Here is a 27,493-nt window from a genome sequence, read left to right as displayed (position 1 = left end):
AAGTTGAAGGTCTGCATCAGGAAATTCTGCGAATTGTTTTTGACCCAGTTTCATTTTTACTAAAAACTGTACATTTCGGCTGGGTATTTGTAGTTGGTGTCTTCATGAAAGTTTCAGTGGACATCTTAAAGATCATTTCAGAATTGGAATCTCATAAAAAGGATTTCTCTAGATTAAATTATGATTTTTCGAAGTTGAAGCTGCATCAGGAAATTCTGCGAATTGTCACTGTTGCTGCTTGTTCCATTTCATATCAGTAGTTTCCTTTATTCAAACTTGTGTAGTCAACCACAAACTGAACGTAGACATTCTTATCTTTTCAATAAAACTTGTGACACCATTTTCGGAGTTCATTTGGGATACTTATGTAATTGTGAAATCAGTTTTTCGCATCATTGTTTGGCAGCCATACCTTCACACAGCCATTAAGGCTAGTAGCTCTTTAGATTGTGGTCAACATCTTTGCAATTTAGCAAAGTCAGATATCATTGTTTGTTTACTACTAAGCATGTTTTGTCTTTAGATGGGAAAGAAGAAATCCACCAATACTGAAACTGAGGGATCTAGAAAACCAAGTGAAGAGATAGAGGATAATGAACATGATGGAGAAGGTCCAAGAAGACAAGAAATGGAGGTGTTAAGAAATGCAATTGCACAAAGTCTAATGAATGCATCTACTTAGCATTTAGTTGCAAATTTCAAGTGACTTTAATATATTTTGTGTAATGGTTCCCATTGAATTATGGTCGGGAAATTAATCTAAAAATTCTACATGAGATTTTGTGTAATAGTAAAACATAATATGCATATTGAAGAGTTTAAAGTAAATCTTTCATTCGGTCCAATCAAGGGTACAAGAATAATACATGAGAATTTTTTTTATTTGGTATGGTTACATAATCAAAAAACAAGATTATGTATTTTAGTAGCATATCTTAGCATGTATGACCATTTTGGTAATTATACCAAGTCAAAGCACTTTTGCCTTGCAACTTACCAAACACCTAGAAATTGCTTTTGGACCTCACAACACTTTTAAAAACAGTTTACCAAACACCCCAGCTACTTCTTCTCACAACAAGTTTGGAAGTGGTTCCTCTCACAGCAAGTTCGGAAGTGCTTTCTCTCACAGCACAGCAATCCCAAACTAAGCCTTAATCAAGCCAAGTCGAACTCTAACTCAAAACAAATAGTTGAAGCTTAGAGGCTACAGCCAAGCTGTGCCGCTCTACCACCTGTCGCTAAAGGCACATATTCCCATTCCACTTCCTCGATCTTCCATATCACACCTTACATTTCGAGTGTGTCAAAAACTCATGGAAAGACACTACCACGAAAATTAGTTCAATCCAAAACCAAAGACTAGTAGTTGAATCTCCGCATAAATCCGCACCACACTAACCCAGTAAAACATTCTCCATCTATCACTCACCCACCACCAACACCACTCTCTCTACCATTTCTTCAATGGCCGCTGCCGGCGATCACTCCGACGTCGAACACGTCTTCCGCTTCTTCCGCGTCCACAAAGACGGCACCATCCACCGAACCCATCAATCCTTCGACAAAATCCCAGCCGCCGACGACCTAACCACCGGCGTCCGCTCCAAAGACGTCACCATCTCCACCGACCCACCAGTCTCCGCCCGCATCTTCGTCCCCAAATCCGCCGACCCGACCCGAAAACTCCCCCTCCTCTTCTACGTCCACGGCGGCGGCTTCTGCATGCAGTCCGCCTTCTCCTCCAGATACCACGGCTACGTCTCCACCATCTGCTCTTCCGCCGACGTCATCGCCGTCTCGGTCGAGTACGGACTCTTCCCGACCCGGCCCATACCCGCTTGCTACGAGGACTCCTGGGCCGCTCTCCAATGGGTCGCGGCTCACGCGAACGGAACCGGGTCGGATCAATGGCTAAACGAGTACGCCGACTTGAACCGCGTGTTCATCGGCGGGGAAAGCGCGGGAGGGAACATAACACACACTCTGGTGTCCCGGGTCGGATCCGTCGGGTTACCCGGAGTGAAAGTGGTGGGGGCGATTCTATCGCATCCCTACTTCGGCGGGACCGATGATGATAAGATGTGGCTTTACATGAACAAGGAGAATGAAGGGTTGCAGGATAGGAGGCTGAAGCCGGCCGCGGAGGATCTGAGGCGGCTCGGGTGTGAGAAGGTGCTGGTGTTTGTGGCGGAGCTGGATCATTTGAACGGAGTGGGGAAGAGTTATGTGGAGGAGCTGAAGAAGAGTGGGTGGAAAGGGAGTGTGGAGATGAAGGAGAATAAGGGGAAGGACCATTGCTTTCATTTGCATGACACAAAGGATGAGCAGGCTGTGGATTTGGTGAAGACAGTATGTTCTTTCATTAATTCATAGGTTGATTTCAGAGTTGTCAGCATTATACATGTACTACTGTCTTGTTTCTCCTTGACAAATAATAAGGATTATGAGAGATTTGGGGACATAATACTTTCCCAGGCTCATCTACTTATAGCAACCAAAGGAAGTTTGGATCGATTCAAACTTTTGATCGAGTTTGGAATCAATCGGTAACTTATGTTTATTCATGGAGAACTTAAATTCGAGATCTTACTGTTTACTGGTATTGTGTGCTACTAATTTCTTGTTAAAACCCTAAGAATGCCAATCGCTTCTCCATGGCAAGCAAGGTAAGTTGCTCGAGGGACTGTGGGATCTTGGCCGAGGAATTGTAGTAGACTCACTACATAATATACACGACTATATGATATTGGACTCGCTACATAATGTGGTTATGAAATCCTGGTGCACACAGCACACTTAAGTAAACAATTTGTTTACACGAAATGATTCTGTGAAATATCTTGTTCAGAGGGAGATTGTAAAACTTTTTTTTTTTTTGAATAAGAATGTAAAACTTTATGAACCAGATGTTTTACATTGTTATGTGGTTCATGAGATAAGATGTTTAGGACTTCATTTTTTTTTTAACACATGTGAATTATATAAATCAGTTGTAATCGAAAAGATACATAAAATGCAAATCTGCTTATGAATTCAAACGCAAAAGGTATGGTTTATCAATATTAATCCTTTTGAGACAAGAATATGGAAGTTACTTGACAGTTCCTTAATTGAAACACCTGCATTGATCCCTACTAGAACATCAACCTCAATATGCCCATTCAAATAACTGAGAGATTAAGGGTGCATCTTGGAGAAGCTCAATGAATAATGGCACTTCACCTTGTTAGTTTCCTTATCTCTTCTAATTCTAGAACCGGTTCATTGAATATATATGTGTTTCTTGTATTACAAGTTAATTGAAATATCAATCTTTTTTTTTATAAATAAACAAAAATTACAGAACAAAACCACAGAAACAGCCAGACTGAAGAAGGTCAAACTGGAGCGCCGAGAGAAAATATCAATCTTTCTATTTGACACAATTACTGTGTTTAAACACTTGTTTATAAACGGTAACTTTTCCAACAGAGGACAGTGATGGAGCGCACATATGTCACAGTCTAGTGGTTCGGGTTGGACCTATTGGGTTACTTAGAGTTAAAGTTGCGGGAATGATTATGCACCCATTCTTTGGTGGGTCGGAGAAGGATGACAGAATGTGGTTGTACATGTGTCCGGAGATTGGCGGGGTGCAGGATAGGAGGCTGAACCACCTCCAGAGGATTTTGCAAGGCTCGGTGTGAGAGGGTTTGATATTTTGGCTGAAAAAAGATGATTTGTGACATGTAGGTCAATGTTATGTTGAGGATCTTAAAAAGAGTGAATGGAGTGGGATTGTTGAAGTAGTGGAGCATGAGGATGAGGCCTATGACTTTCACTTGTCCCGATGCTGAGACGGCTGTCGACCTGATCAACAAATTTGATTGCTTTATCAACTAATTGATAGTGATTCTTGCATTACCTTATAACCAAAGAAATAGTTATAGACCAGTACCTTGTCCACTAGCTGTTCTGATATAGAGGTTATTTTTCGGTGAAAGGTCATCAGTTTGAATGTTTGATGGACAGACTAGTTGTTATATTTTTTCAGTTGTAAAGTTATAATACTATCGTTTGTTTATTGAAGTTTTTACCATAAAAAAAATATAGTTGTAACTAACGAGAGCGCTTTTAATGAGGATTTTCTTATGAGACCCACTTTTTTAATCACATTGTCACAAATCAACGGTTAAATGTTTGGATATTTATGGGTAAATCATTTATATAAATTTTCAACTAAATTGAAAATCGTTATAACATTCATAATTGTGATTTATCATTTATAAACATAAATGATTCAAGTTTGACAAATTTAGTTTGTCCATTGATTTGATCTAGTTCGATATCTTAACGATTAGCTATTTGGAAGAAAATTTTCATAAGTGATATACTCATGCATACATAAACATCTAACCGTTGATTTGGGATACCTCTAATGTAATCGAAAAGCTGATCTCTCAAACTGTTGATTAGAAAGTCTTTATGAAATAGTGGTGCTCATTAGAAACTCTCTCGTTACTAATGATTTGATTTATAAAATTTAATTGTTTTTGGTAAAATATCTCTGTATCAAGATTATCACCAAATGTAATTTTTGATATTCTAAATGTAACGTCCCGAACTTAAATTTACCAGTTTATGAGTCGTTCGTTGGATAAACGACATTTACATTTACTTTCTGGCTCCATTTCGATATTTTAGGGGGCCCTAAAAGTTGGCTACTTGTTCAGGACAAAATTTGAAAAACTTTTCTTCATGGAAGTCGTAGAGGACATTAAACTGAGCGCGTGCATACTTGATTTGTAAAAATTGGAGTTCGTATGCGAAAGTTATAAGCGAAATATGAAAGTTACTGTTTATGATAGATTGATATAAATTTGAAAAGTTACTGTAGACGGGGAACTTTTCTTTCTTTTCTCTCTCCTTCCCCCGTGCTCTCTCTGTCTCTCTTCTACAACTCTCTCTTTCACCACCTCTAGGCCACCAAATGGCGAGCTGTGAGCATCGATAGACACGTCCTCCTCCTTAACACGCATATGAGAGTTGTTTACGGCGATTTGGCAGGAAATGTGGAGATCGAAGCCAACATTTTTACTGTTGGTCAACGCCGATTTCCTACCACCTTCGGTCATAAACCCAAGTCCATTAGAAGCGCCTTGAGCCACTCTTCATGCTCGCCAAGTTTCATAACCCAGATCGAAGCATGGAGGAAGAAAGCATAATTGGAAAATTTCACTGTACTTCGGAGTGCTTAATTGTTCGGCCACTTTAAGGTACTTTCTGACTTTGTCACAGTTTAGAAAGTTATTGGAAATGTTGAGATGGTGCCGTGGATGAAATTTGGTGGCTGGAGGAGGAGTTGGCCGCCGCATGAATAGTGCGACGTGAATAGTGCGGTGTATGAACAGTGATTTATATTATGTTTTTTTTTAGCTAGTTAAATCCTATATTTGTTGTAGAGTTCGTAAACGTGATTTTGGAGTGATTTGTTATGGATTAGGAATTTCTGAAGTTTAGTGAGATGGGTGTCGATTATGGGAATCCGACCTTCGTATTTTCCCTTGTTTCCGCTTTGGAATACTTAATCGATGAATTGGTAATAGTGGTAAAGTTTGGATTGAATCCAAGAAGAAGTGGATAGGTGATTTATGAGGATATGATGTGGGAATGGTATTTAATTTCCGGATTGTTATTCACGAATTATAATTGTGTACAGGACGACGTACCGAGCTACTGCTCGACGAAGGAAACTGTTTGTGTGGTAGCTAAATAGTACAGTGAGTGGACATTTATTTTAAATTAAATGTGCATACAGTATATTATTAATTTTTGACTGAGGTTTAAATTATTATCTGAATTATTGACTATTATGATTTTATGAGCTTGATTTCTTGAGATTTATTATGCTCTATGAGTTACGGAATTTTTAGTGGATTTCCTTCCCAAGGGCTTTCAATAGATTTTCAAGCTAATTATTTATGAGTTATTGAGTTGGGAAATGATTTTTGGGAAGTGACTGATTCAGAAAATATTATGAGAACTATTGATTTCGAATATCAGCTTTGAAGTTATATTGAGAATTCTTTCCGAAAGCATTTATTGAGTTATCGAGTATGGGATTTATGCTTTCGAGGATTTATTGAGATATTGAGGTTTGAGTTATCGAGATATTCCTGAGTTATGCTTTCGATGAATTATTGAGGATTTAGTGAATTAATATCGGGTTCTTTCCGGAAGCAATTGTCTTAAAGAGATTGAATCCAGTTTATTGAGGAGGTAAATAAGTCAGCGCATGCATGCTTTACCTGGTCGGCAGTCCCCTCCAGGTAATAGTCTGGGTGGCAGTCCCCTCCAGACAATATTCTGGTCGGCAGTCCCTTCCAGGATATTCCGGTCGGCAGTCCCCTCCGATGTGTCATTTAGTCGGCAGTCCCCTCTAGATGACATGAGGTAGTTAGTCGGCAGTCCCCTCTAACTACCTATGGTTAGTCGGCAGTCCTCTCTAACCATCACCTCCTCATCCGGTAGGCAGTCCCCTCCGATGCGTCACTGGTCGGCGTCCTCTCCAGGTGGCATGAGATGACTAATCGGCAGTCCCCTTTAGTCATCGTCCATTTTGAGATATGATTTGAGACGAGTAATTTAACAGGATGTTTGAAATGTGATTACGTATATGAGGGATTGGAGATTTTAAGAGATTGCAAGATGTTCTATTTTTACGTGATTAAGATTGCAATAAAGATGATAATTAAAAGTATTTCCAATATTGTTACTGCATGCGAGGTTTTAGAGAATAACTTGGGAAAACATTAAGTTTTACTTATTCTTTCGAAATTATTTATTTTTCGTCCATTCACTCTAACGGATTTTAAATGTTTTTCCCTAGGCCCTTCGGTTTCAAATGCCTAGTTTGCAGGCCAGTTTAACTTGAGGTCGAGCGTACATGGGGTTGAGGCATAGCTGTCATAGTTTTAGCATTATAAAAGTATCGGTCCTTTATTTTATATTTTATCATCTTGTACGCCTGTACATTAGATTGCTCTGATAACCCAGGATATTAATATTCTTAAGTTCAGAATTGTTTGTGAAATGGGAGATGTTGTGATACGGGGAGCAGGGTGGTTCCAGAAGATTAAGGGTGAATTATTTTAGAAGTGTAAATATCTTTCTACAGGTTTTTGGGTAATCCACTTTTAAAGGAAGTTCCGCCAAATTTTTGGTAGAATTTCTTCTGAGGTGGGCGCCGCAGGGCCTTTTGGATTTCAAGGTGAAATCCGGGGCGGGTCCTGTCACTAAAATTTTTTATGATTGTGTTCAAACTCTGGTTAGCCAGTTTAGTATTTCCATCAGAAACCAACATGATTATACATAAAGGCCTATTAATTTAAAGTTCAGGTGTTGCTTAAAAATAATCAAATGTGACAGTTCTTTTAAATTTTACATTAAATAGGTTGGCACAATTCGACACTAACACAGTTTGGTGCCGCAAATTTTGATATAAGTAAATTACTACAAACCCAAAATTAAATTATTCAGTTTGCTCATGAAAATTGCCACTCCTAAGAGCAACTCCAACAGCTTTCTCATATTTTGATTTTTCTCTAATTTAGGGAAAAATGAACCTCTTTTGCTCAAACAGATTCTCTATAACTATCCCTATTTTAGAGAAAGTGAGGAAAGAGAAAACCAAATTCCCTATATTTACAGCAATCTCTAAAATTTTAAGGAAGAATATGGAGATTTTAGAGATTGCTGTAAAATAGAGAATCTGTTAGAGTTGGAGAAGAAAAATATGCTAATCATTTACTTTTGCTTCCCTATTATACAAAAATTTAGAAAAACTTTTAGAGTTGCTCTAACTCCTGATCACCAAACCTAATAGCCTACTTCACTGCTCACAAGACAGTTAGCACATCTATATTAGTACCAACCGATCAAAAAGTAAAAAATGGAACTTAAAATTCAAACTTGGGAAAGGTAGTCCACCATTTATCGTAGAGACTCGTATGTTTAAACATTAATGAAGACCATGCAGTAGTTACCAGAAAAGGAAATGGATTGCAGAACCTGGAGATTTACGAGCACTGTTTTTTACTTTTTACTTTGAGAACTCTCTTTGTTTTTAGGTTTTTTAGCTCGTAGGTAACTTAGCTACCAGCATTACACAGATCCAAATCCTAAACCCTGTCGCTCCTCCGATGCAATCTCTTCGTCTTCCTCTCTTTCACTTCCTCCACCGCACCACCTCACCACTAAAGCCAACAAGACCCTTCTTCCAAATCCGCCTCCACACTCGTTTCCAAGCCTCATCGAATCATCATCCATCGCAAACGACACAACCCATCAAAAACGACACCGTCACTCACGAGTTCCGCTTCTTCCGGGTATACGAATCCGGCCGGGTCGAGAAATTCCACCAAACCCACAAAATCCCACCCTCCGACGACCCGATTACCGGAGTCCGATCCAAAGACGTCGTCATCTCCTCCGAACCCGCCATCTCCGCCCGCATCTTCCTCCCCTTGATCCGCGACCCGACCCGGAAACTCCCCATCCTCTTCCACGTCCACGGCGGCGGCTTCTCCTTCGAATCCGCATTCTCCCCTCACATACACAACTACGTCAGGACTCTATCCTCCGAGGCTGACGTCATCGCCGTCTCTGTCGAGTACAGGCTGGCACCGGAGCACCCGATCCCGGCCTGCTACGACGATTCATGGGCCGCGCTCAACTGGGTGGCGTCCCATATTAGCGGAAACGGACCCGAGCCCTGGTTGAACGATTACGCCGACTTTGACCGGGTCTCTGTCGCCGGGGACAGCGCCGGAGGAAACATTTCGCATTATCTGGCGGCTCGGGTCGGGTTGTTGGGTTTACCAGGAGTGAAATTAGTTGGGGCGGTTCTGGTGCATCCGTATTTTGGTGGGACTGATGATGATGCCATGTGGCTGTACATGTGTCGCGATAACAATGGGTTGCAGGATAGGAGGTTGAGGCCTAGCGTAGAGGATCTGAGAAGGCTTGGGTGTGAGAGGGTGTTGGTGTTTGTTGCTGAGAAGGATCATTTGAATGGTGTGGGGAAGAATTATGTGGAGGAATTGAAGAAGAGTGGATGGAAAGGGAGTGTGGAGATTGTAGAGAATGAAGGAGAGGATCATTGCTTCCATTTAGAGGATCTCAACTATGAGAAAGCTGTGGCTTTGATTAGGAGGTTTGCTTCATTCATTAAGCACCAGTAAACAATTCAGTCCAATGTCTTGTCTTCCTCCAGTTTGAGGTGCTTGAATTTTTCAATTATGGATTTACCACACTTCCAGTATTTTCAAACATTCTTGTTAGTGGTTAAGGGTGTTGACGGGTTGGATCGAGTCGGGTTTAAGTGTTCAAGTTGTTTCAATTTGTTAATGTGTTAAATTCTATCAAATTAATAAATGAGACAAATATAGAACGATTACATTTCTTTACTGGAACTTATTAATTAATTAATTCAATGGTGTTTCTCATCATAGTAATGAATGCGATCATAAGTTTAAATCTGTTTTCTCCAAGATCATAAGAACTTCATCCCTTCATTAAACTGCTGACCCAACCAACCCATATAACTCGTTTAGTAAAGAAGACATCCATGTTAAATTCAAATTAAACTATTTAAAACATGTAAATGAGTTGAGTATAACTTTTAACTTACTCGATCTATTCTACATTTGCAAACAATCTTATAATTAAATAACTACACAACTGTCACTACCTTAAAGTTTAAAGGTTGAGTAATATAACTTAAAAAAAATTTATATCAACACTTCCAAGAAATTTCTACTCCAACACTGCAATAACAATAACTGATGCAACCACTTCTAGTATTCATATTAGAAGTCTTTTTACTAGATACCACAAACAAATAAGTCCTTCATCGAAAAAAACAAACTAATAAATCTATTCAGCACGCTAATATAAAACGACTTCTAGTATTCAAATTCGAAGTCTTTGCAAAGAAGCACTGCTAACTAAACTGGTCCAGTTGTTAATGGTTGCAGGTAGCGAGGCACCATAGTTAGACGTGCCTAGCTTACTGCATTTCTAGTTTAACGTATCATATGAACCCTTCATAATCATAATATGATGTTTAAACTATTCCTAAAATGGCATTCTTCTAGTTTAGAAGTACTTACCAAACAAAAAAACAAAACGAGTTGGATTAGTTACAATAAAATGCTTACCAGAAAACTAAGCAAGTTAGATTAATTAGAAAAATGACTAAATTCAGTTTGCCCCCTCTAACTTTGGGGCAAACATCAGTTTGGTCCATGAATTTTTTTTTTAATCATGATGGTCTCTGCACTTCTAATTTTCATCATGAGGCGCATGGTCCTTAGATGCGAGCTTGCGCTTGTTGATAGAGGAGGTAGCGGAGGCGGAGGCCAAGTGGGATGGCGACAGAGACCAAACTGATATTTGCCCCAAAGTTAGAGGGGGCAAACTGAATTTAGCAAGTAGGCATATATAGAATTTGCATATGAATCTGAGAAAGGAAAGTCAGAAATGAGAAAACCATTATCTAGAAACAAATTGGTGTATTCTAGGTTTAAGCTTAACCTAACGAATCTTAGATAACAAGAAAATGCGACCAATTTCTATATAAAAGCAGAGGGTGGCCAATCTTTTTGCTACATTGTCCTTCACTAGCAATCACCTTCCACTTTCATTTCAAATGGGGTCAATTAGCAATGAAATCGCTCATGAATTTCGCTTCTTCCGAGCATACAATGATGGCCGAATTGAAACATTTTACAAGACCCAAAAGATCCCACCTTCTACTTATTCCATTATCGGTGTCCAATCCAAAGACGTTGTAATTTCACCGGAAGTTTCGGCCCGGATCTTACCCAACCCAAAAACTCCCAGTCCTCTTCTAGATCCATGACCCAACCCAAAAACTCCCAGTCCTCTTCTAGATCCATGGCGGCGGGTTTTGTCTCGAATTTTCCTTCTCGCTTATGTTCCACAAACACCTCACCTCATTGGCCCATGAATCCAATGCAATTGCGATTTCGGTCGAATACGGGATGTTCCCAGAGCGGCCCATACCCGCTTGCTACGAGGACTCATGGGCCGCACTCAAATGGGTCGTATCCCATTCCACCCGCAATGGCCCTGACCCATGGTTGAACCAGTATGTTGAGTTTGACTGACTTTTCTTTGGTGGGGACAGCGGTGGAGCCAACATGTGTCACCATCTGGCAATTCGGATCAGGTCTAATGAGTTACTCGAGGTCAAAGTTGTGGGAATTGTTAGAACGGGTGCACCATTTGGCGGGTTGGAGGAGGATGACGAAATGTGGCTGTACATGTATCCGGAGAACGGTGGGGTGCAGGACAGGAGGCTGAGGCTGAAACTGCCTGCAGAGGATTTCGCCAGGATTGGGTGTGAGAGAGTGTTGATATTTTTTGCTCAGAAAGACCATGTGAGACATGTAGGCTAGTGATATTATGAAGATTTGAAAAAGAGTGAGTGGGGAGGGAATGTTGAGCTAGTGGAGCATGAGGATGTTGCCCATGAGGTTCACTTGCTGAGTGAACCTCATGGTGAGAAAGCTCTGGACTTGATCAAAAAATTTGGTTGCTTTATAAAGCAAAAGTAGGTGAGTCTCACCTCTTCTTCCAGGAAGTTGTAATCTTCAATAAGTGAGTTCATTCATGGATGGCATGCCCTACCAACTTCCATATGATGTTTGAATAAGTAGAAATTAGCTTTCTTGTGTAATACTTCATTTAATGTGGTTGTTGTGTGATTGTGAATTTATCATTTGTGCAATTGTTATAGAGGGCTATGCATTTTTAAGGTTTCTTAGAGCACAAGCTGTTAAAACAGTTTGTTTGGCATCGCTCTATTATTTAGTGTTAATACCAACTACTTGATGCTAGTTGTGGGTTATTCAAGTTGGCTGCTATTGATATTAGATTTATTTCTAAAAGACTAAAAAAATTTCTCTCTGAGCCTGCCATGGCTAGGCATCTCCGATGGGGAAAAATTCCGGCCCTTCCTTTGGTGCCGCAACTATTGAGGACGGTCTAGGCCCTCCTTCTCGTTTTTTCGCTTTTCTCCTTGAAGTCGAGATTGGGAGGTTTCTCTCCTTCTCAATTTGTTTCGCTTCGTGATTTGAGGTTGAATTTTGTTCGGTGGCCTACTGATCTGATGATTGCTAGTGGTTGGAGGATTTTGGATCCCGGGCTTTTCAGCGTTTCAACTGAGTCAAGATTGGATCGGGTTTAGATGGAGTCCATCCTCCACGGATGGCGGCGAGGGCGCTTGCTAATGCATTGGGATGTAGAGAAAATGCACAGCTGCCGGAGTTGTGGGAAGATGCAGGGCGGTCGAAGTCTTACGTCTCCGAGGGTTGTGTGGCTTCCGGTGTTGATGTCGTTGACATCTCTTTATCTGGGTCGTCTATTGGTAAGGGCGTCAGGGTCCCTTGCTCCATATCACTGGATCCACGGTGCCGGACGGCCGGAGGTATGGTGGCAGGTAGGTGCGGCTGCGACAAGATCACAAGCTTTGTTGAGTTGACTGCAAGGGCAAACCCTAATTGGATTTGGGCTTTGCTATGTTTGCCAGAATTGGGCCCAAGCCCTAGTGAGCTAACTAGGACTGCAACATGTGGGCTTTTTCGGTTTTGGATTCAGATTTGGGATCCCCGTGGATTTATTATAAAAACTTGGGATCCAAGACTATTTTGTTCTAGGTACCTAATTTTTTATTGGAATCAATGCTTGAGAGGAATTGCTGGGATTATTGATTTGAGGTTGTCAGCAAGTTTACTGATGATTCTGTAGAAAAATTTTATTGTTAGTTTCTTATTAGTTTACGCCTCCCTGAGCTTCACTCAATAGGTGGAGTGATATTGCGTTTAGCGGTGTCTCTTTCTGATGGCCACCATAGGGGTGGGTCACTGTGTAATATTGTTTTTTCCATATTGAATAAAAATGGCTGACCTCCTTCTACTCAAAAAAGTCAGGTGCTATTTTAGAGTTTTTAAATTTATTTTTCAGACATGTTTTTTTAAAAAGATCTCAATATCTTATTGAATATGAACTTTGCCGATTTGATATAAAGCAACTAAATTTATGAAGAAACTGATAAATATATATCACGTATTGAGCAACTTACAAAATGAATGATCTAAGAATTTCATCGATCAATGACATCAAGTAATTTCATCGATCATCAAGTTATGAACAAGAGGAAGAGAACTTGTAATGGAACTTATAAAACACAGAAGGAGAAAAAAAATTGTAAATGAACATAACTTGCCCACTACTAAAAGTACAAAGTAGGTTAGTAGGATGTTAAAAAAACATAACATCATATACCATTCAACGTTAGACACACAAAAACGAAACGATGCATCCTACCAACAAGGCAACAACAAACAAACCTATAATAATAAGGGGAAATGATAATTTACCCGATTTTAGGCTAAAAATTGTCCACTTGCTCCACCAACTGTTTTTTAACCTCATTTACCCAAAACACTGTAAGAGATTATTTCCCCTTTACCCAATTAATTCTTTTTTCTTTTTTTTTTGAGACTTTTTGCCCTCTCCTTCTTTCTCACTTAGAGAGAGAAGTCATCCTCCACCTTGCTGTGCTCCGGTGACCAGTGGTCGGTGCGGTCTCCGGCGAACGGTGATCAGATTCCGGCGACCGGTGACCGGATTCAGGCAAACGGTGACCGGATTCCGGCGACCGGTAACCGAAATCCAGGGACCGATGACCGGAATCCGGCTATTATTGCCCCCAGTAATCATATTACTGCCCCCCAGTAATCATATTATTGCCCCCCAATACTCATATTATTGTCTCCCAATAATCATATTATTGCCCTCCAGTGAATTGTATAAACTCCCAAAACCAAAATGAATACACTACAGGCACAATTGATCATATTATTGACCCCCAGTAATCATATTATTGCTCCCAGTAACTATATTACTGCCCCTAATACTCATATTATTGCCCCCCAGTAATCATATTATTGCCCCTAGTAACTATATCACTGCCCCCCAGTACTCATATTATTGCCCTCAAGTGAACCAAAATGAATACACTAAAGACACAATTGATCAATTGTACATGTTCACTTTTTTTTTTCCTTTCCCATTCTCGGAGCTCACCTTATACAAAAAAAAAAAAAAAGTGATATGGGCACCCAGAAATTGCTCTGGGCACCCACCGAGTGTGAGGCCGGTGCAGGATTGGTCGGATCGTCATCGTCTTCGTTGAGATGGGAAGAGTTGGCGAAACAAGGTTGATGGGACCGGACCACCGACCTCAACCTCAACCACCGTACGTCTTCGTCGCCGTGGGTTCCCCAGTTAAGACCCGGCCAAGATCCGGATCGAGAAACAGAGACTAGATGGCCCAGAATCCGCCGGATCGATTGAATTGTTGTCCCAAATCCGAAGGTGGTGTGCCGGAGTAGCCATGGCAGAGAGAAAGAGTCTGGGGGAGAGAGAGTTTGTTCGGGTGACGGCGGCGCTCGGAGGTTGAGGTCGAATCCGGATGCAGTGCTCCTATCTTCTCTGATGGCGGTGGAGACTTGATGGAGGTGGTGGCCCGAAGCTGCCGGAGCAACCATGGCACAGAGAGAGAGAGAGAGAGAGAGAGAGGGAGAGAGAGAGAGAGAGAGAGAGAGCGAAGCCGGAGGTGGGGCGCAGTAGAGAGAGAGAGTGTGTGTGAGAGAGAGTCTGAGAGGATAGAGTTTAATAGGGGGCAAAACTGTCACTATAAGTTAGATTGGGTAAACGAGATCAAAAAACTCTTGGTGGAGTAAGTGGGCAATTTTTAAGTTAAAATGGGGTAAGTGGTCACGACCCATAATAATAAAAAGGTCCACTATGACCGCTCCCAAATGAAAATTTAAGATGATTATTGAAAGCTATGTTATTAGTACGCTATTATTTTCGGTCGAAGAGAGCCCGGTAACTTTAACCATCTTCTTCAAGCTTCCTCTTTCCTTCTCCAATGGAGTCAACTAACAACGAAGTCGCCCACGAGTTTCGCTTCTTCAAGGCTTACAAAGATGGCCGCGTCGAAATATTCTACAACACCCAGAAAGTCCCACCTTCCACTGACTCCGTCACTGGCGTCCAATCCAAAGACGTCATCATTTCACAAGAACCCGCCGTTTCTGCCCGCATCTTCTTACCCAAGATCCACGACCCGACCCAAAAACTCCCCATCCTGTTTTACATCCACGGCGGTGGGTTTTGCTTCGAGTCCGCCTTCTCTCCCATGTTCCACAAGCACCTCACCTCCTTAGCCGCCGAAGCCAACGCCATCGCCGTCTCCGTCGAATACGGGCTGTTTCCGGATCGGCCCATACCCGCTTGCTACGACGATACCTGGGCTGCCCTCAAATGGGTCCAGTCCCACTCGAACCGAGACGGACCCGACCAGTGGATGAACCAGTACGCCGACTTCGACCGGGTTTTCTTATGCGGCGACAGTGGCGGAGCCAATATGTGCCACAACCTGGCTGTTTGGGTCGGATCAGACGGGTTACCCGAAGTGAAAGTGGCGGGAATGGTTATGGTGCATCCCTTTTTTGGTGGGTTGGCTGTGGACGATGAAATGTGGCTGTACATGTGTCCGGATAACGGCGGGGTGCAGGACAGGAGGCTGAGGCCGCCTTCAGAGGATCTGGCAAAGCTTGGATGCGAGAGGATGTTGATATTTTTTGCGGAGAAGGATCATCTGAGAGAGGTAGGGCAGTGGTACTATGATGAGCTGAAGAAGAGTGAGTGGGGTGGGAGTGTTGAAGTGGTAGAGCATGAGGACGAGTTTCATGAGTTTCACTTGCTGAGTGAACCTGAGGGAGAGAAAGCTTTGGACTTGATCAGGAAGTTTGGTTCGTTCATCAAGCAAAACTAATTAAGGTGGTGGTGATAGGTAATGATTACCAGAAAATAAAAGAAGGTAAATTTACTAATTACCTATCCTCTTCTTCAAAGCAACAAGCTCAAGTTCTGGCCTAGTGATTTTCGTCCATTAGTGTGCACTGTGTGTGGCTTGCTATATATAATAAATTACCTTCCCACATCTTCGTGGTGATGTTTGAATATGTCAAGATCAGTTGCTCTCTTGTTTAACCGTATATCCAGGTATTGTGGTTAGTGATTTATGAAAACATGGTATTGAAATTAATTTATGCAGTTGATCAGTGTGACGACGTTACCGTTAATGTTTACTGATGAGATAAATTTCACACATCCAAATCTGATTGAAATATGAAAATTAAACGAGGAATTTAGAATGAGTATGAAACAGAGTACGAACTGGAATGCAAGAATATATACGACCCCTTAAAATGAATTTTAGTACATTTTGTTTTTAGAACCGTTTGTAGATCCATTGACCGAAGAGATTAGGCCAATCATTAAATAGTCATTGTTAATTACCGGGTGAAAGCTCTTCCTTTTAATTGATTTTATTCAGGTAATGACTGGCATTTGGTAATGCCTTTGTTTCGGATTTTGTCCATTGAATTTACTTGATCAAGGGTTTAGAGCTTCTCAAATCTATTAATAAAATTCTCAGTTTTAAAATATAGTTTGAGCCACAACCAATGCAGGCAATACACACTTACTTTAAATCGGATCTCCTATACTTTAATTTCAACATTTAAATGCAGGTTTTTTTTGTTTCCCGAAGAAATGAATTAATTTATAGACTAAGAATCGCTACAATCTGAAAATCACACATGATTAATGCCAGAATATTGCATATAGCGTGTTTGGCGGGGAGTGTAACGCCTATTACGCGGTGCAATGCACTTATTAAAGAAAAACAATATGCTTATTATGTAATTATGCATTTATCATTAGTACCTTTGTGCTTGCAGTTCGGTGGTCGTACGTCCATCTTTTAAAATACAACCATCGATGATCTAAAATAAAAGTACTGTAATTTCAGACTCTGGCGAACCATAAATTATATTTTGTACTCATCTCTTGACACGATGAAGACTTGTAGAAGAAATGAGAAGGAAATCATTGATTTGATTCTCTTGATCTCTTTTGATCTCTTTGATCTATGATCTTGATGTGATTTGTTTTGAAGGAGATATGACTATGGGTTTATATAGAAAACCAAGTGAACCAATATGTCTATTCACTTATCTCCTTGAGAGACAAACTAATTCTTAAAGACACCTATTAGAAATAAAAACATGTACCCTTTCAATTTGAAAGATGATGATTAATTATATTTTTATTCATATTTAATTGGATATAATGATGCAATTTCCAAAGGTGTTGAGCTCCAAATTCCCTTCTCACATTAAGCTATTTGACCAAACACCCTTTTCTTGGTGAGACAACTTCTCCACCGCTCTTCCCTCAAATGTACAAACAAGTTCATATTGACTACTTAATTTGGTGCCACGCAGAGCTTGACTGTTTTCAAATTTGGAGTATGTCTCGTTGGTAGCCTCTAGCTTCTCTTTTGAGTTTTGAGTTTCAGCAAAGCTTGATAAGTGGCTACTGGGTATATTAATACAAAATTTTCTTGTTCTCGCAAAGTTGACACTTGAATCCGGTCATAGCTTCAGAGTGGTTGCTGCAATTCTTTTTGTTGCTTTCATAGTTTCTGCATATAGTACGGGCGCTAGAGGACTTTCACATTTTGTTCTTCCCCTGCAGATATAAGAGCCTTAGACTCTTAGTCTCATAGAATTATTTTCGTTACTAGCGTCTGGGCTTTGTGCTTGTCAGCTGAAAGTTGTGAGGAGAAAATGTTGATCACCATGCTTGCGTTGCCCGAACAACAAAGAGAATTTCTTGTCATTTGCAAAATTTTGGCGCAGCTACAAGTCTTAAGCTTTTACGGAGTGGAGCTTTGTGCTTCATGCGTTTCTTTCAACATAAAGAGATGGTGCAGGATTTAATTTTGTATAAAACTTGTGGAAGCTCCAAAGCGCTAGCTTTGCTTCTATAAGATCTGCTCTCCTAATGCTTACAAGTGTGATTTAGAAGGGTACACACACGAAGCTTATTTTTATTGTTTTTTTTTTTTTTAATATTTTTATTTCAGAGACACTCATTTGCCTCTCGTGCACAATATGAAGATGAGTAACTCATTTCGTCTCTTGGTGTGCAGGTATAAAAAGAATCTTGGCGAAGCGTAATTAGTCCAGTACTCCAGTTAGATACTTCTTTCAAGCTTGCTCCATTTAATTATGTTTGGCACAGAGGCTTTTCCTTTGGGTGCAGCAGCTTCTGGTTAGCTAGATTCAGAATTACAGTAACTATCATGGTTCATGAACAGCCTCATCATTTCGTTTGAAGTCCTTTTGTCTGAAGCTTGTAACGGCGACGGGATTACCCTGGAACTTCGGCATAATCTTCCGAGTCCCTGCTCTAGCATAATTTTTGGAGTCGCTTTTTATAAATCATTATGTTGAGTTCCCTAGTCTAGTCAGGTTGTGCTATGGGAGTGTAAAACGCAGCATTTTAAAGTATAGTAGAAGGAATATTTGATTATTAGTTTTTGCAATAGTCACCTCTTAGAACTCGACGTGTATTAGTTGCCAGCTAGCAGCTTGTTGATATTTATGGTCTATTTTGCTTTGTTGAATGTTAGGAATGAAAAATCTGCTTTTCTAATTACTTTAGGTTTTCTCTTTGTTTTCTTTTTTTCTTTTGCAAGTTGCAACGGTGTCATTTCCTGGCTTTGATCCTGGGGACCCTATTCTCGCTGCTCCAATTTTTTGTTTGATCCTGGAAAGATTCGTTAGGTCTCACTTTCAGTTAGAAGTGGGTGACTTTCCGTGCTTTAATGATTATGCATGCCCAAAAGAAAATGTGAACATAGTAAAGATGATCAATTCTCTTTTGCTATAAGACTTTTTAACTTTTTGAAATACTAAGATCTACTTTCGGTCCAAGACAAGAGAGCCCGGTAACATTCAAGCATCCTCTTTCCTTCTCCAATGGTGTCAACTAACAACGAAGTCGCTCGCGAGTTTCGCCTCTTCAAGGTATACAATAATACAAAGATGGTCGCGTCGAAAAGTTCCACAACACCCAAAAGATCCCACCTTCCACCGACTCCTTCACCGGCGTCGAATCCGAGGACGCACTCATTTCACCCGAACCCGCCGTTTCTGCCCGTATCTTCCTACCCATGATCCACGACCCGACCCAGAAACTCCCCATCCTATTCTACATCCACGGAGGCGGGTTCTGCTTGGAGTCCGCTTTCTCTCCAATGTTTCACAAGCACCTCACCTCCTTAGCCGTCCAAGCCAACGCCATTGCCGTCTCCGTCGAATACGGGCTGTTCCCGGATCGACCCATACTTGCTACGGGTCCAGTCCCAATCGACCCGATCAGGACCTGACCCGTGGCTGAACCAGTACTCCGACTTTAACCGGGTTTTCTTAGGCGGGGACAGCGGCGGAGCCAACATTTGCCACAGCCTGGCAGTTCGGGTCGGGTCAATCGGGTTACCCGGAGTGAAAGTCGCGGGAATGGTTATGGTGCATCCGTTTTTTGGTGGGTCGGCCGTGGACGACGAAATGTGGCTGTACATGTGTCCGGAGAACGGCGGGGTGCAGGACAGGAGGCTGAGGCCGCCGGCAGAGGATCTGGCCGAGCTTGGATGCGAGAGGGTGTTGATATTTTTTTGCGGAGAAGGATCATCTGAGAGAGGTAGGGCAGTGGTACTGCGATGAGCTGAAGAAGAGTGAGTGGGGTGGGAGTGTTGAAGTGGTGGAGCATGAGGATGTGTTTCATGTGTTTCATTTGCGCAGAGAACCTGAGGGAGAGAAAGCTCAGGACTTGATCAAGAAGTTTAGTTCCTTCATCAAGCAAAACTAAGGTGGTGCTGGGTAAGTTTGCTACGTTTACCTAGCTATCCTCTTCTTCGAAGCAACAAGCTGTAATTTTAAACTAGTGATTTTCATGCATTAGTGTGTGTGGCTTGCTATCTAAGTATCTATTAACTTACCTTCGCCATCTTCATGGTGATGTTTGAATATGTGAAGAACTCTCTTGTTTGACAGTTCATTTATCGCTACAATCAGTCAATCAGACAATCACACATGATCAAGGTCAGGACATTGCATCTATCAAAGCCTAAACCGTTATAGCAACAGTATGTCTTGCCTTATTCAACCTAACGGGGAGTAAATCTCTAGCAACTAAAGCATATTCCACGGTAAAACGTACTTTTTACAGAAACACAATGTTAGAATAAAGTTCCAAACAAAACAATGCTACACCCTAGTCAAGAGACATGCAATAATTGTGGTGCGAGAAGTTATGTAATCGTTGAAGTAGTTATCGAAGAGATTAATGAAGAAACTGCCGCTAAGAGGCTCGCATCTGATTTTGTCTTTCTCCGGAGGCTAAACCCAAATTCAGGTTATAGATACAAAAAATAGAACGAAAGTTCCAAAACCCAAACTCATGTTTCTCTAGCTCTATCCTTTGGCATAGTCAGCTTCCAAGGCGATCAAACTCGTTAGCAAAAACACAACTTCTGAGTTCTGACCATTGTCAAATCTGTTATACCAAATTCTTCGAATCTAAGGAATTACCATATTCCAGTTAATAACCATTTAAATGAATTATCAACTAATATGTAGTGTAACTTCTCTTAAATGAAATATCTGTATTGTTCAAATTACAAAATCAAATCCCCAATTTATTCAAGAAAAAAAAAATGAAAACCAATAAAGATAATGAGGCACCACTTATTAAACAGGTACAAACACAAACAATACGACACAATGTCATTGTCACCTTTCTAATGGAAAGTTGGAAACTAGATCAATAATTCAATGGAAAACCAAAAACTGAGGTGGTCCACTCGTTACCACTAACGATATGTGGTTAACTTGTGACTGTGCATCAAGTTGTGTCACAAAAGAGTTTGGCTTCTCATGAGATTTTCTTGTTCGATCATATTCACCTACCTTTTGAAAGCTTACAACTTCTGGTTGTTGTCTCGATCACCAGTTACCAGAAGAACACACCAAAAATGAGGAAAACAAGTGACAGGGACAGCAATGTATTAGAAAGCTTGAACTAAATTACCTTTTAACACAATAAAATGGTAAGATTGTGAGAGAATTAAGCAAAACGAACATGAACTAACCAAATTTACCAGTCACAAACAGGCCATGATGTAATTCTCACGAGTTGAATTCCAATTTGCTCCAACTTAACTCGATTTTCCTTATAAGAGCGATTTAGCACACGCAAATGAGGAATGTGAACTCCAAAATTCTAATGAAATTTAGGTTGATCTAACTCAAGTCTACTTGAACCAAATCCAAAAGAGAAACAACTCGGTGGTTGAAAATTGAGATAGTAGTTGGTGTCGTGATTATCGTTTTAAAAATTTGATATTGAGTTGCTTATTTTTTACACTAATTTGGTATTGATTATTAATCTATTTTTTAAAGTCAGATTTATATTTCTCGAGCAAAAATTAACTCAAATTTGTTAATTTTGTGTTAAATTCGAATCGTATTATCATGTCATGTTAAAACCTAAATGTACAATCACATTCATCACATGGCTAGCAAAGGAATCTAGAGAGATAATATTGGAGATATTATTGTGACCTTTATCAATTGCTGGTTGGCTGCAGGCGAAGTAGTCGAGATATGGCTACTTGTTTTTATGGCCTTTCCATGTCTTTATGTCCAAAACCAAAAACTCAGACTTTCACTCTAAACCTCCATTCCAATCCCCCCTCTTCTTCATTGACACGTCTCTCTTTTCCACGCAGAAAGCCCTTCATTATTACTCGCTCACAGACCTCCTCCTCCCCCGCCATGGATACAAATCCAAGCACTGAAGTATACAAAGACTTCTCTCCCTTCCTCAAAATCTACAAAGACGGCCGAATTGAACGCCTCGCCAATACTGACTTTGTTCCAACATCGTTTGATCCCCAAACCGGTGTCGAAACCAAAGACGCTGTGATCTCAGAGGAAACAGGGCTCACTGTTAGACTCTACATCCCCAAAGCCAAAATTACTGAAAACCCAACAAAGCTTCCTCTCCTTGTTTACTACCATGGAGGTGGGTTTTGTATGGGGTCACCATTCTGTGCCTATTACAACAGCTATGTCACTTCCTTGGTTGCCAAGGCAAACGTGATTGCTGTGTCTGTGGCTTATAGAAAGGCCCCAGAAAACCCTCTCCCAATTGGGTTTGAAGATTCATGGGCCGCGCTCAAATGGGTCGGGTCCCATTTTGAGGGAAAAGGACCAGATGAGTGGCTGAATACCTATGCTGACTTTGGGAGAGTGTTCTTGGGTGGTGATAGTGCTGGTGCTAATATAGCCCATCAAATGGGTTTGAGAATTGGGTCCGAGGGTTTGGTTGGTGTGAAGCTTAATGGGGTTGCTTTGGTGCATCCCTATTTTTGGGGGTCAGAACCAGTTGGGGCTGAATCGACTGTGGCAGAAAATAGAGCGATGGCTGAAGCTATATGGAGGTTTGCTTTTCCGACCACGAGTGGGGCGGATGATCCGTTGATAAACCCGGGTAAGGATCCGAAATTGGGGAAGTTGGCGGCGGAGAGAGTGCTGGTTTGTATTGCTGAGAAGGATGGGTTGGTGCATAGGGGGAGGCATTACAGTGAGCTGTTGAAGAAAAGTGAGTGGAGTGGGAGTGTGGAGGTTGTAGAGTCCAAGGAGGAGGATCATGTGTTTCATTTGAACAATCCGACTTGTGATAATGCTGTGGCTCTGATGAAGGAGATTGTTTCCTTGATCAATGCTTGAAATTGGGTTCTTTGTTTCTCCATTGATGAGGTAATGTCTGGTCAGTCTGTAATAACTTTTGTTGTAAGCAAACACTGAAACTGATCGAATTGCTGTTTTGTTCAACTCATCCCATTTTGGGATCATAATTTATTACATTCTTCACTAGAATTGTGTGATGTATATTATTCGGTGCTTCATTGATTACTACATATGGCAGTGACAGTGAGTACTAGAGCAATGACAATCTAGGGGACTGAAAAACATTGTGTTCAGCCTCGTTTAGTATATGAGTGGTTGACCTAGCTATAGGAGGTTGCTTGATTGATGATATTTCCTTGAAATCTTGACGAGATTACTAATCGATCGACAGATCATAACAGGCCAGAAAGTACCTAGTCGCAAATATCTTTTGAAAACTTATCAAGGGACCTTGAAATAAAAACATAAGCATAGTCGAAGTCTGTCCCTAACTAGTCAATGCATCATATCTACTTTCGAAAGCCATTGCATTCAGAATTTAGAATCGTTATTTTTATACACTCAGACAGCAGTTTTACGTTACATAGTAGCACAAAACTGATGTAGAACAGATGGCGGTCCAATTTCAAGAACAATTGGATCGTGCTAAAGGTGGAAACCGAAAAGTGACTAGTAGACGTGAAATGGGCCTCCGGAGTCCGATTGGGACGCACTTTACCTTTCCGGAAAGGGAATCGCGCCAGAAATCAAACTCGTCGCTTTGCCACGACCTGTGACCTTTTTCGGGCTTTCGGGGTCGTTTAGGGCCTCAAAACTGCATTTTTCTATTTTACCCGTTTTTGGTTTTCTTAGTTAATTTTGGGTTGTTTTCGTTTTTATCCATGGGCCTTAGGGTTTCGTTGTTAGTCGCTCTAGGGTACTTTTCTCTTATTTATGCGGCTGCAGAACTTATCTTTCATCTTTTATCAATTAAATTGAGATTATTCTCTTTTATCTCTGATGGACTCCAGAATCTTTTGCTTAGGTTTATTGCTGGTAAACCTAATTATCAATCCGACTGCGTCAGGTGGTATCAAAGCAGATCTTCCCTGTCTCTTTTATTTGCCTTCGTAGCAATGGGTGAAGTTACAAAATCGGATATCGAAGCTCTCACGGTAGCGTTTACCGCTGCCATCAACACCATGAACAATCGGGTGGACGAGCAAATTGGAGAAATTCGTGGGTTGTTGGGAGAGAGTAACAACCACAACAACAACGATCGGAATAGAGGCAGGGAAGGAGGCCAGCGAGTTAGGGCTCCACGTAGAGAGGTTGTTGTTCATACTTCAGAATCTGAGTCTGAAGAAGATATGGTACAATATGAACCACAAGGACAAGCTGACCAAGATTACAGAGTCAAGGCCGAAATTCCTTTCTTTTCGGGCAACTTGGGTGTAGAAGATTATCTAGATTGGCAGCTTCAGGTGGACAGGTTCTTTGAGATCATGGAAGTTCCTAAACACAAGCAGGTTAAGCATGTTGCATGGAGATTGAAGAGTACTGCTGCAGTTTGGTGGGATAAATTGCAGAACACTCGAAAGAAGTAGTGGAAGCAGGGTGTTAGAACATGGCGAAGAATGAAGCAGTTGATGATGGAGAGGTTCTTGCCAGATGATTATGAGCAGATTTTATACAGGCTGTACATAGAATGTGTCCAAGGAACTAGGACGGTGGATGATTATACAGCTGAGTTCTTACGCTACTCGGAGCGTAATGAATTAGGGGAAACTGAAGGCCAGAAGGTGGCTCGCTATATCAGTGGACTGAAGCCTTCCATTCAGGAGAGAATTGGGTTACAAACTGTTCATACTATGGCCGAAGTTACGAACCTAGCATTGAAGGCAAAGTTGATGGAGAAGCCTTCACGAGCTTCTTCCTTCCAAAGGTATAACTACCAAAGGAGTATAGATTTGGTTAACGCCTCAACTGCCAAGGGTACAACCACGCTGCAGAGAGCAGAAAACGCTTTTAAAACTTCTAATCCTCCTTTTAAAGGCGCGGGCAGTTCTAACAGTTCTAGTGGTGCTCAAAATAGGGCCCCGAATCAGAGGTTTAATAATCCCTATGCTAAACCTACAACAGATATCTGTTATCGATGCAACAAGCCGGGGCATAGGTCTAATGTGTGTCCTGAGAGGAGACAAACTGCCCTTATAGATGATTATGATGAGGATGAAGAAGAAGTTGGAAGAGATGGCGATTATGATGGGGCTGAGTTTGCGGAGGAGGAATCTCCTGAGAAGATTAATATTGTGTTGCAGCGGGTTCTACTATGTCCTAAAGAAGAAGGGCAGCAGCGCAATATTTTCAGGTCACTTTGTTCCATTAATAACAAAGTGTGCAATTTAATTGTGGATAATGGAAGCTGTGAAAATTTTGTGGCCAAGAAACTGGTGGAATATTTGCAGTTACCTACGCAACCTCATGAGACACCTTGTTCCCTCGGGTGGGTCAAGAAAGGTCCACAAGTTCGAGTAGTTGAATCCTGCAAAGTACCGGTAACCATTGGTAAACATTATAAAGATGAAGTTTTATGCGACATTATTGATATGGATGCTTGTCATATTTTGTTTGGACGACCTTGGCAATTTGATGTGGATGTGACTTATAAAGGCAGGGACAATGTGATGTTGTTTATGTGGAATAACCATAAAATTGCTATGGCTCCTGTGTGTCAATTTGAGAAATCTGGTGTGAAGAAAGTGGAGAGTTTCCTAACCTTGTCTAGCAGTGAACTTGAGATGGAGAGGGCCTTTAAAGAATCTGAGGTTTTCTGTCCAGTGGTGATAAAGGGGTTGTTGTCTGCAAAAAAGGAAGAAGTGGTGATCCCCAAGGAAGTGCAGAACATATTGGGGGAATTTGAAGAGCTGATCTCGGATGAGTTGCCCAACGAGCTGCCACCTATGAGAGACATTCAACATCAGATTGATTTGGTGCCTGGAGCTAGCTTGCCCAATCTGCCACATTACCGAATGAGTCCCAAGGAGAATGAGATTTTGAGAGAGTAGATTGAAGACTTGTTGAAAAAAGGGTTCATTCGAGAAAGTATGAGTCCTTGTGCAGTTCCAGTCCTCCTTGTTCCTAAGAAGGGCAATCAATGGCGGATGTGTGTTGATAGCAGGGCCATTAATAAGATAACTGTGAAGTACAGGTTCCCTATTCCTCGTTTGGAAGACATGCTTGATGAGCTAGAGGGTTCCAAATTGTTTACCAAGATAGACCTTCGAAGTGGATATCACCAGATTCGAATCAAGCCAGGAGATGAATGGAAGACAGCTTTTAAGAGCAAGGATGGCTTGTACGAGTGGATGGTTATGCCATTCGGATTGTCTAATGCACCCAGCACTTTTATGAGGCTTATGAACCAGGTTCTTCGCCCTTTTATGGGTTCCTTTGTAGTAGTGTATTTTGATGATATACTGATATATAGCAGGACCAAAGAAGAACATATGGTGCACTTGAAGTAGGTTTTGGTAGCTTTACAGGAGAATAAACTGTACATCAACCTAAAAAAATGTACATTCTGCACCAGCAAGTTATTATTTCTGGGATTTGTGGTTGGAGAAGAAGGCATTCAGGTTGATGAAGAGAAGGTACGGGCTATAAGAGAATGGCCAGCTCCAAAAACAGCTTCTGAGGTGCGGAGCTTTCATGGTTTAGCTACCTTCTACAAGAGGTTTGTGAAGAATTTCAGTACCATTACTGCCCCTATTACTGAATGTTTGAAGAAAGGCAAATTCCAGTGGGGAGAGGAACAAGAGAAGAGTTTTGCCTTGATCAAGGAAAAGCTTTGTACTGCACCAGTTCTCGCTCTTCCTAATTTTGATAAGGTTTTTGAGGTTGAATGTGATGCTAGTGGCGTGGGAGTAGGTGCTGTATTGTCACAAGAGAAGAAACCAGTAGCATTCTTTAGTGAAAAACTGAGTGAAGCTCGCCAGAAGTGGAGTACTTATGATCAAGAATTTTATGCAGTGTTCTGAGCATTGAGGCAATGGGAGCACTACCTGATTCAGAGAGAATTTGTACTGTTCACGGATCATCAAGCCTTGAAGTATCTTAATAGTCAGAAAACTGTGAATAAGATGCATGCCAGGTGGGTGAGTTTTCTGCAGAAATTTCCTTTTGTGATTCAACATAAATCTGGTACTCTTAATAGGGTGGCAGATGCTTTGAGTAGGAGGGCTTCCTTGCTGGTCACCTTAGCTCAGGAGATTGTGGGGTTTGAGCTCTTGAAGGAGTTGTATGAGGAAGATACTGATTTTAAGGAGATCTGGACCAAATGCAGTAGCAATAATGTAGTTGCAGATTTTTATGTGAATGAAGGGTATTTATTCAAAGGCAATCGGTTATGTATCCCTAGTTCTTCATTGTGAGAAAAACTGATTAGAGATCTGCATGGAGGGGGTTTGAGTGGGCACTTGGGCCGAGACAAAACTATTGCTAGCCTTGAGGAGAGGTATTTCTGGCCACAGTTGAAGAAGGATGCAGGAACTATCGTAAGAAAGTGCTACACCTGCCAGGTCTCTAAGGGTCAGTCTCAAAACACAGGTCTTTATCTACCTTTACCTGTTCCTGATGATATTTGGCAGGACCTTGCTATGGATTTTGTGTTGGGATTACCCCGTACCCAAAGGGGAGTGGATTCAGTGTTTGTGGTAGTTGACAGGTTCTCTAAGATGGTGCATTTCATCGCATGTAAGAAGACT

At 41.2% G+C, this 27,493-nt stretch overlaps 4 protein-coding genes and 2 pseudogenes across 4 annotated transcripts; all 6 read left to right on the top strand.

The window, feature by feature from the left end:
• The first annotated feature begins 1,233 nt into the window (after positions 1-1,233).
• On the top strand, positions 1,234-2,599 carry LOC112173551 (2-hydroxyisoflavanone dehydratase). Its single transcript, XM_024311189.2, has one exon. The coding sequence runs from the start codon at positions 1,468-1,470 to the stop codon at positions 2,374-2,376; it is 909 nt and encodes a 302-aa protein (XP_024166957.1). The 5' UTR covers positions 1,234-1,467; the 3' UTR covers positions 2,377-2,599.
• Positions 2,600-8,040: 5,441 nt separating this feature from the next.
• Positions 8,041-9,445, top strand: LOC112172623 (probable carboxylesterase 1). The gene has a single exon (XM_024310023.2). It carries the CDS (start codon positions 8,184-8,186, stop codon positions 9,222-9,224), a length of 1,041 nt encoding a protein of 346 aa, XP_024165791.1. The 5' UTR covers positions 8,041-8,183; the 3' UTR covers positions 9,225-9,445.
• A 1,248-nt stretch (positions 9,446-10,693) lies between these two features.
• LOC112170365 lies at positions 10,694-11,624 on the top strand (annotated as a pseudogene).
• A 3,283-nt stretch (positions 11,625-14,907) lies between these two features.
• Positions 14,908-16,197, top strand: LOC112172331 (2-hydroxyisoflavanone dehydratase). The gene has a single exon (XM_024309627.2). It carries the CDS (start codon positions 15,008-15,010, stop codon positions 15,914-15,916), a length of 909 nt encoding a protein of 302 aa, XP_024165395.1. The 5' UTR covers positions 14,908-15,007; the 3' UTR covers positions 15,917-16,197.
• Positions 16,198-18,897: 2,700 nt separating this feature from the next.
• Positions 18,898-20,362, top strand: LOC112173705 (annotated as a pseudogene).
• A 1,265-nt stretch (positions 20,363-21,627) lies between these two features.
• Positions 21,628-22,949, top strand: LOC112173834 (probable carboxylesterase 12). The gene has a single exon (XM_024311522.2). The coding sequence runs from the start codon at positions 21,660-21,662 to the stop codon at positions 22,785-22,787; it is 1,128 nt and encodes a 375-aa protein (XP_024167290.1). The 5' UTR covers positions 21,628-21,659; the 3' UTR covers positions 22,788-22,949.
• The last annotated feature ends 4,544 nt before the right edge of the window (positions 22,950-27,493 follow it).

This window comes from Rosa chinensis, chromosome 6, assembly GCF_002994745.2.
Source record: "Rosa chinensis cultivar Old Blush chromosome 6, RchiOBHm-V2, whole genome shotgun sequence".
Classification (NCBI taxonomy): Eukaryota; Viridiplantae; Streptophyta; class Magnoliopsida; order Rosales; family Rosaceae; genus Rosa; species Rosa chinensis.
The sequence above is the reverse complement of the archived record's forward strand: the minus strand, read 5'-3'. Positions and strand labels throughout refer to the sequence as shown.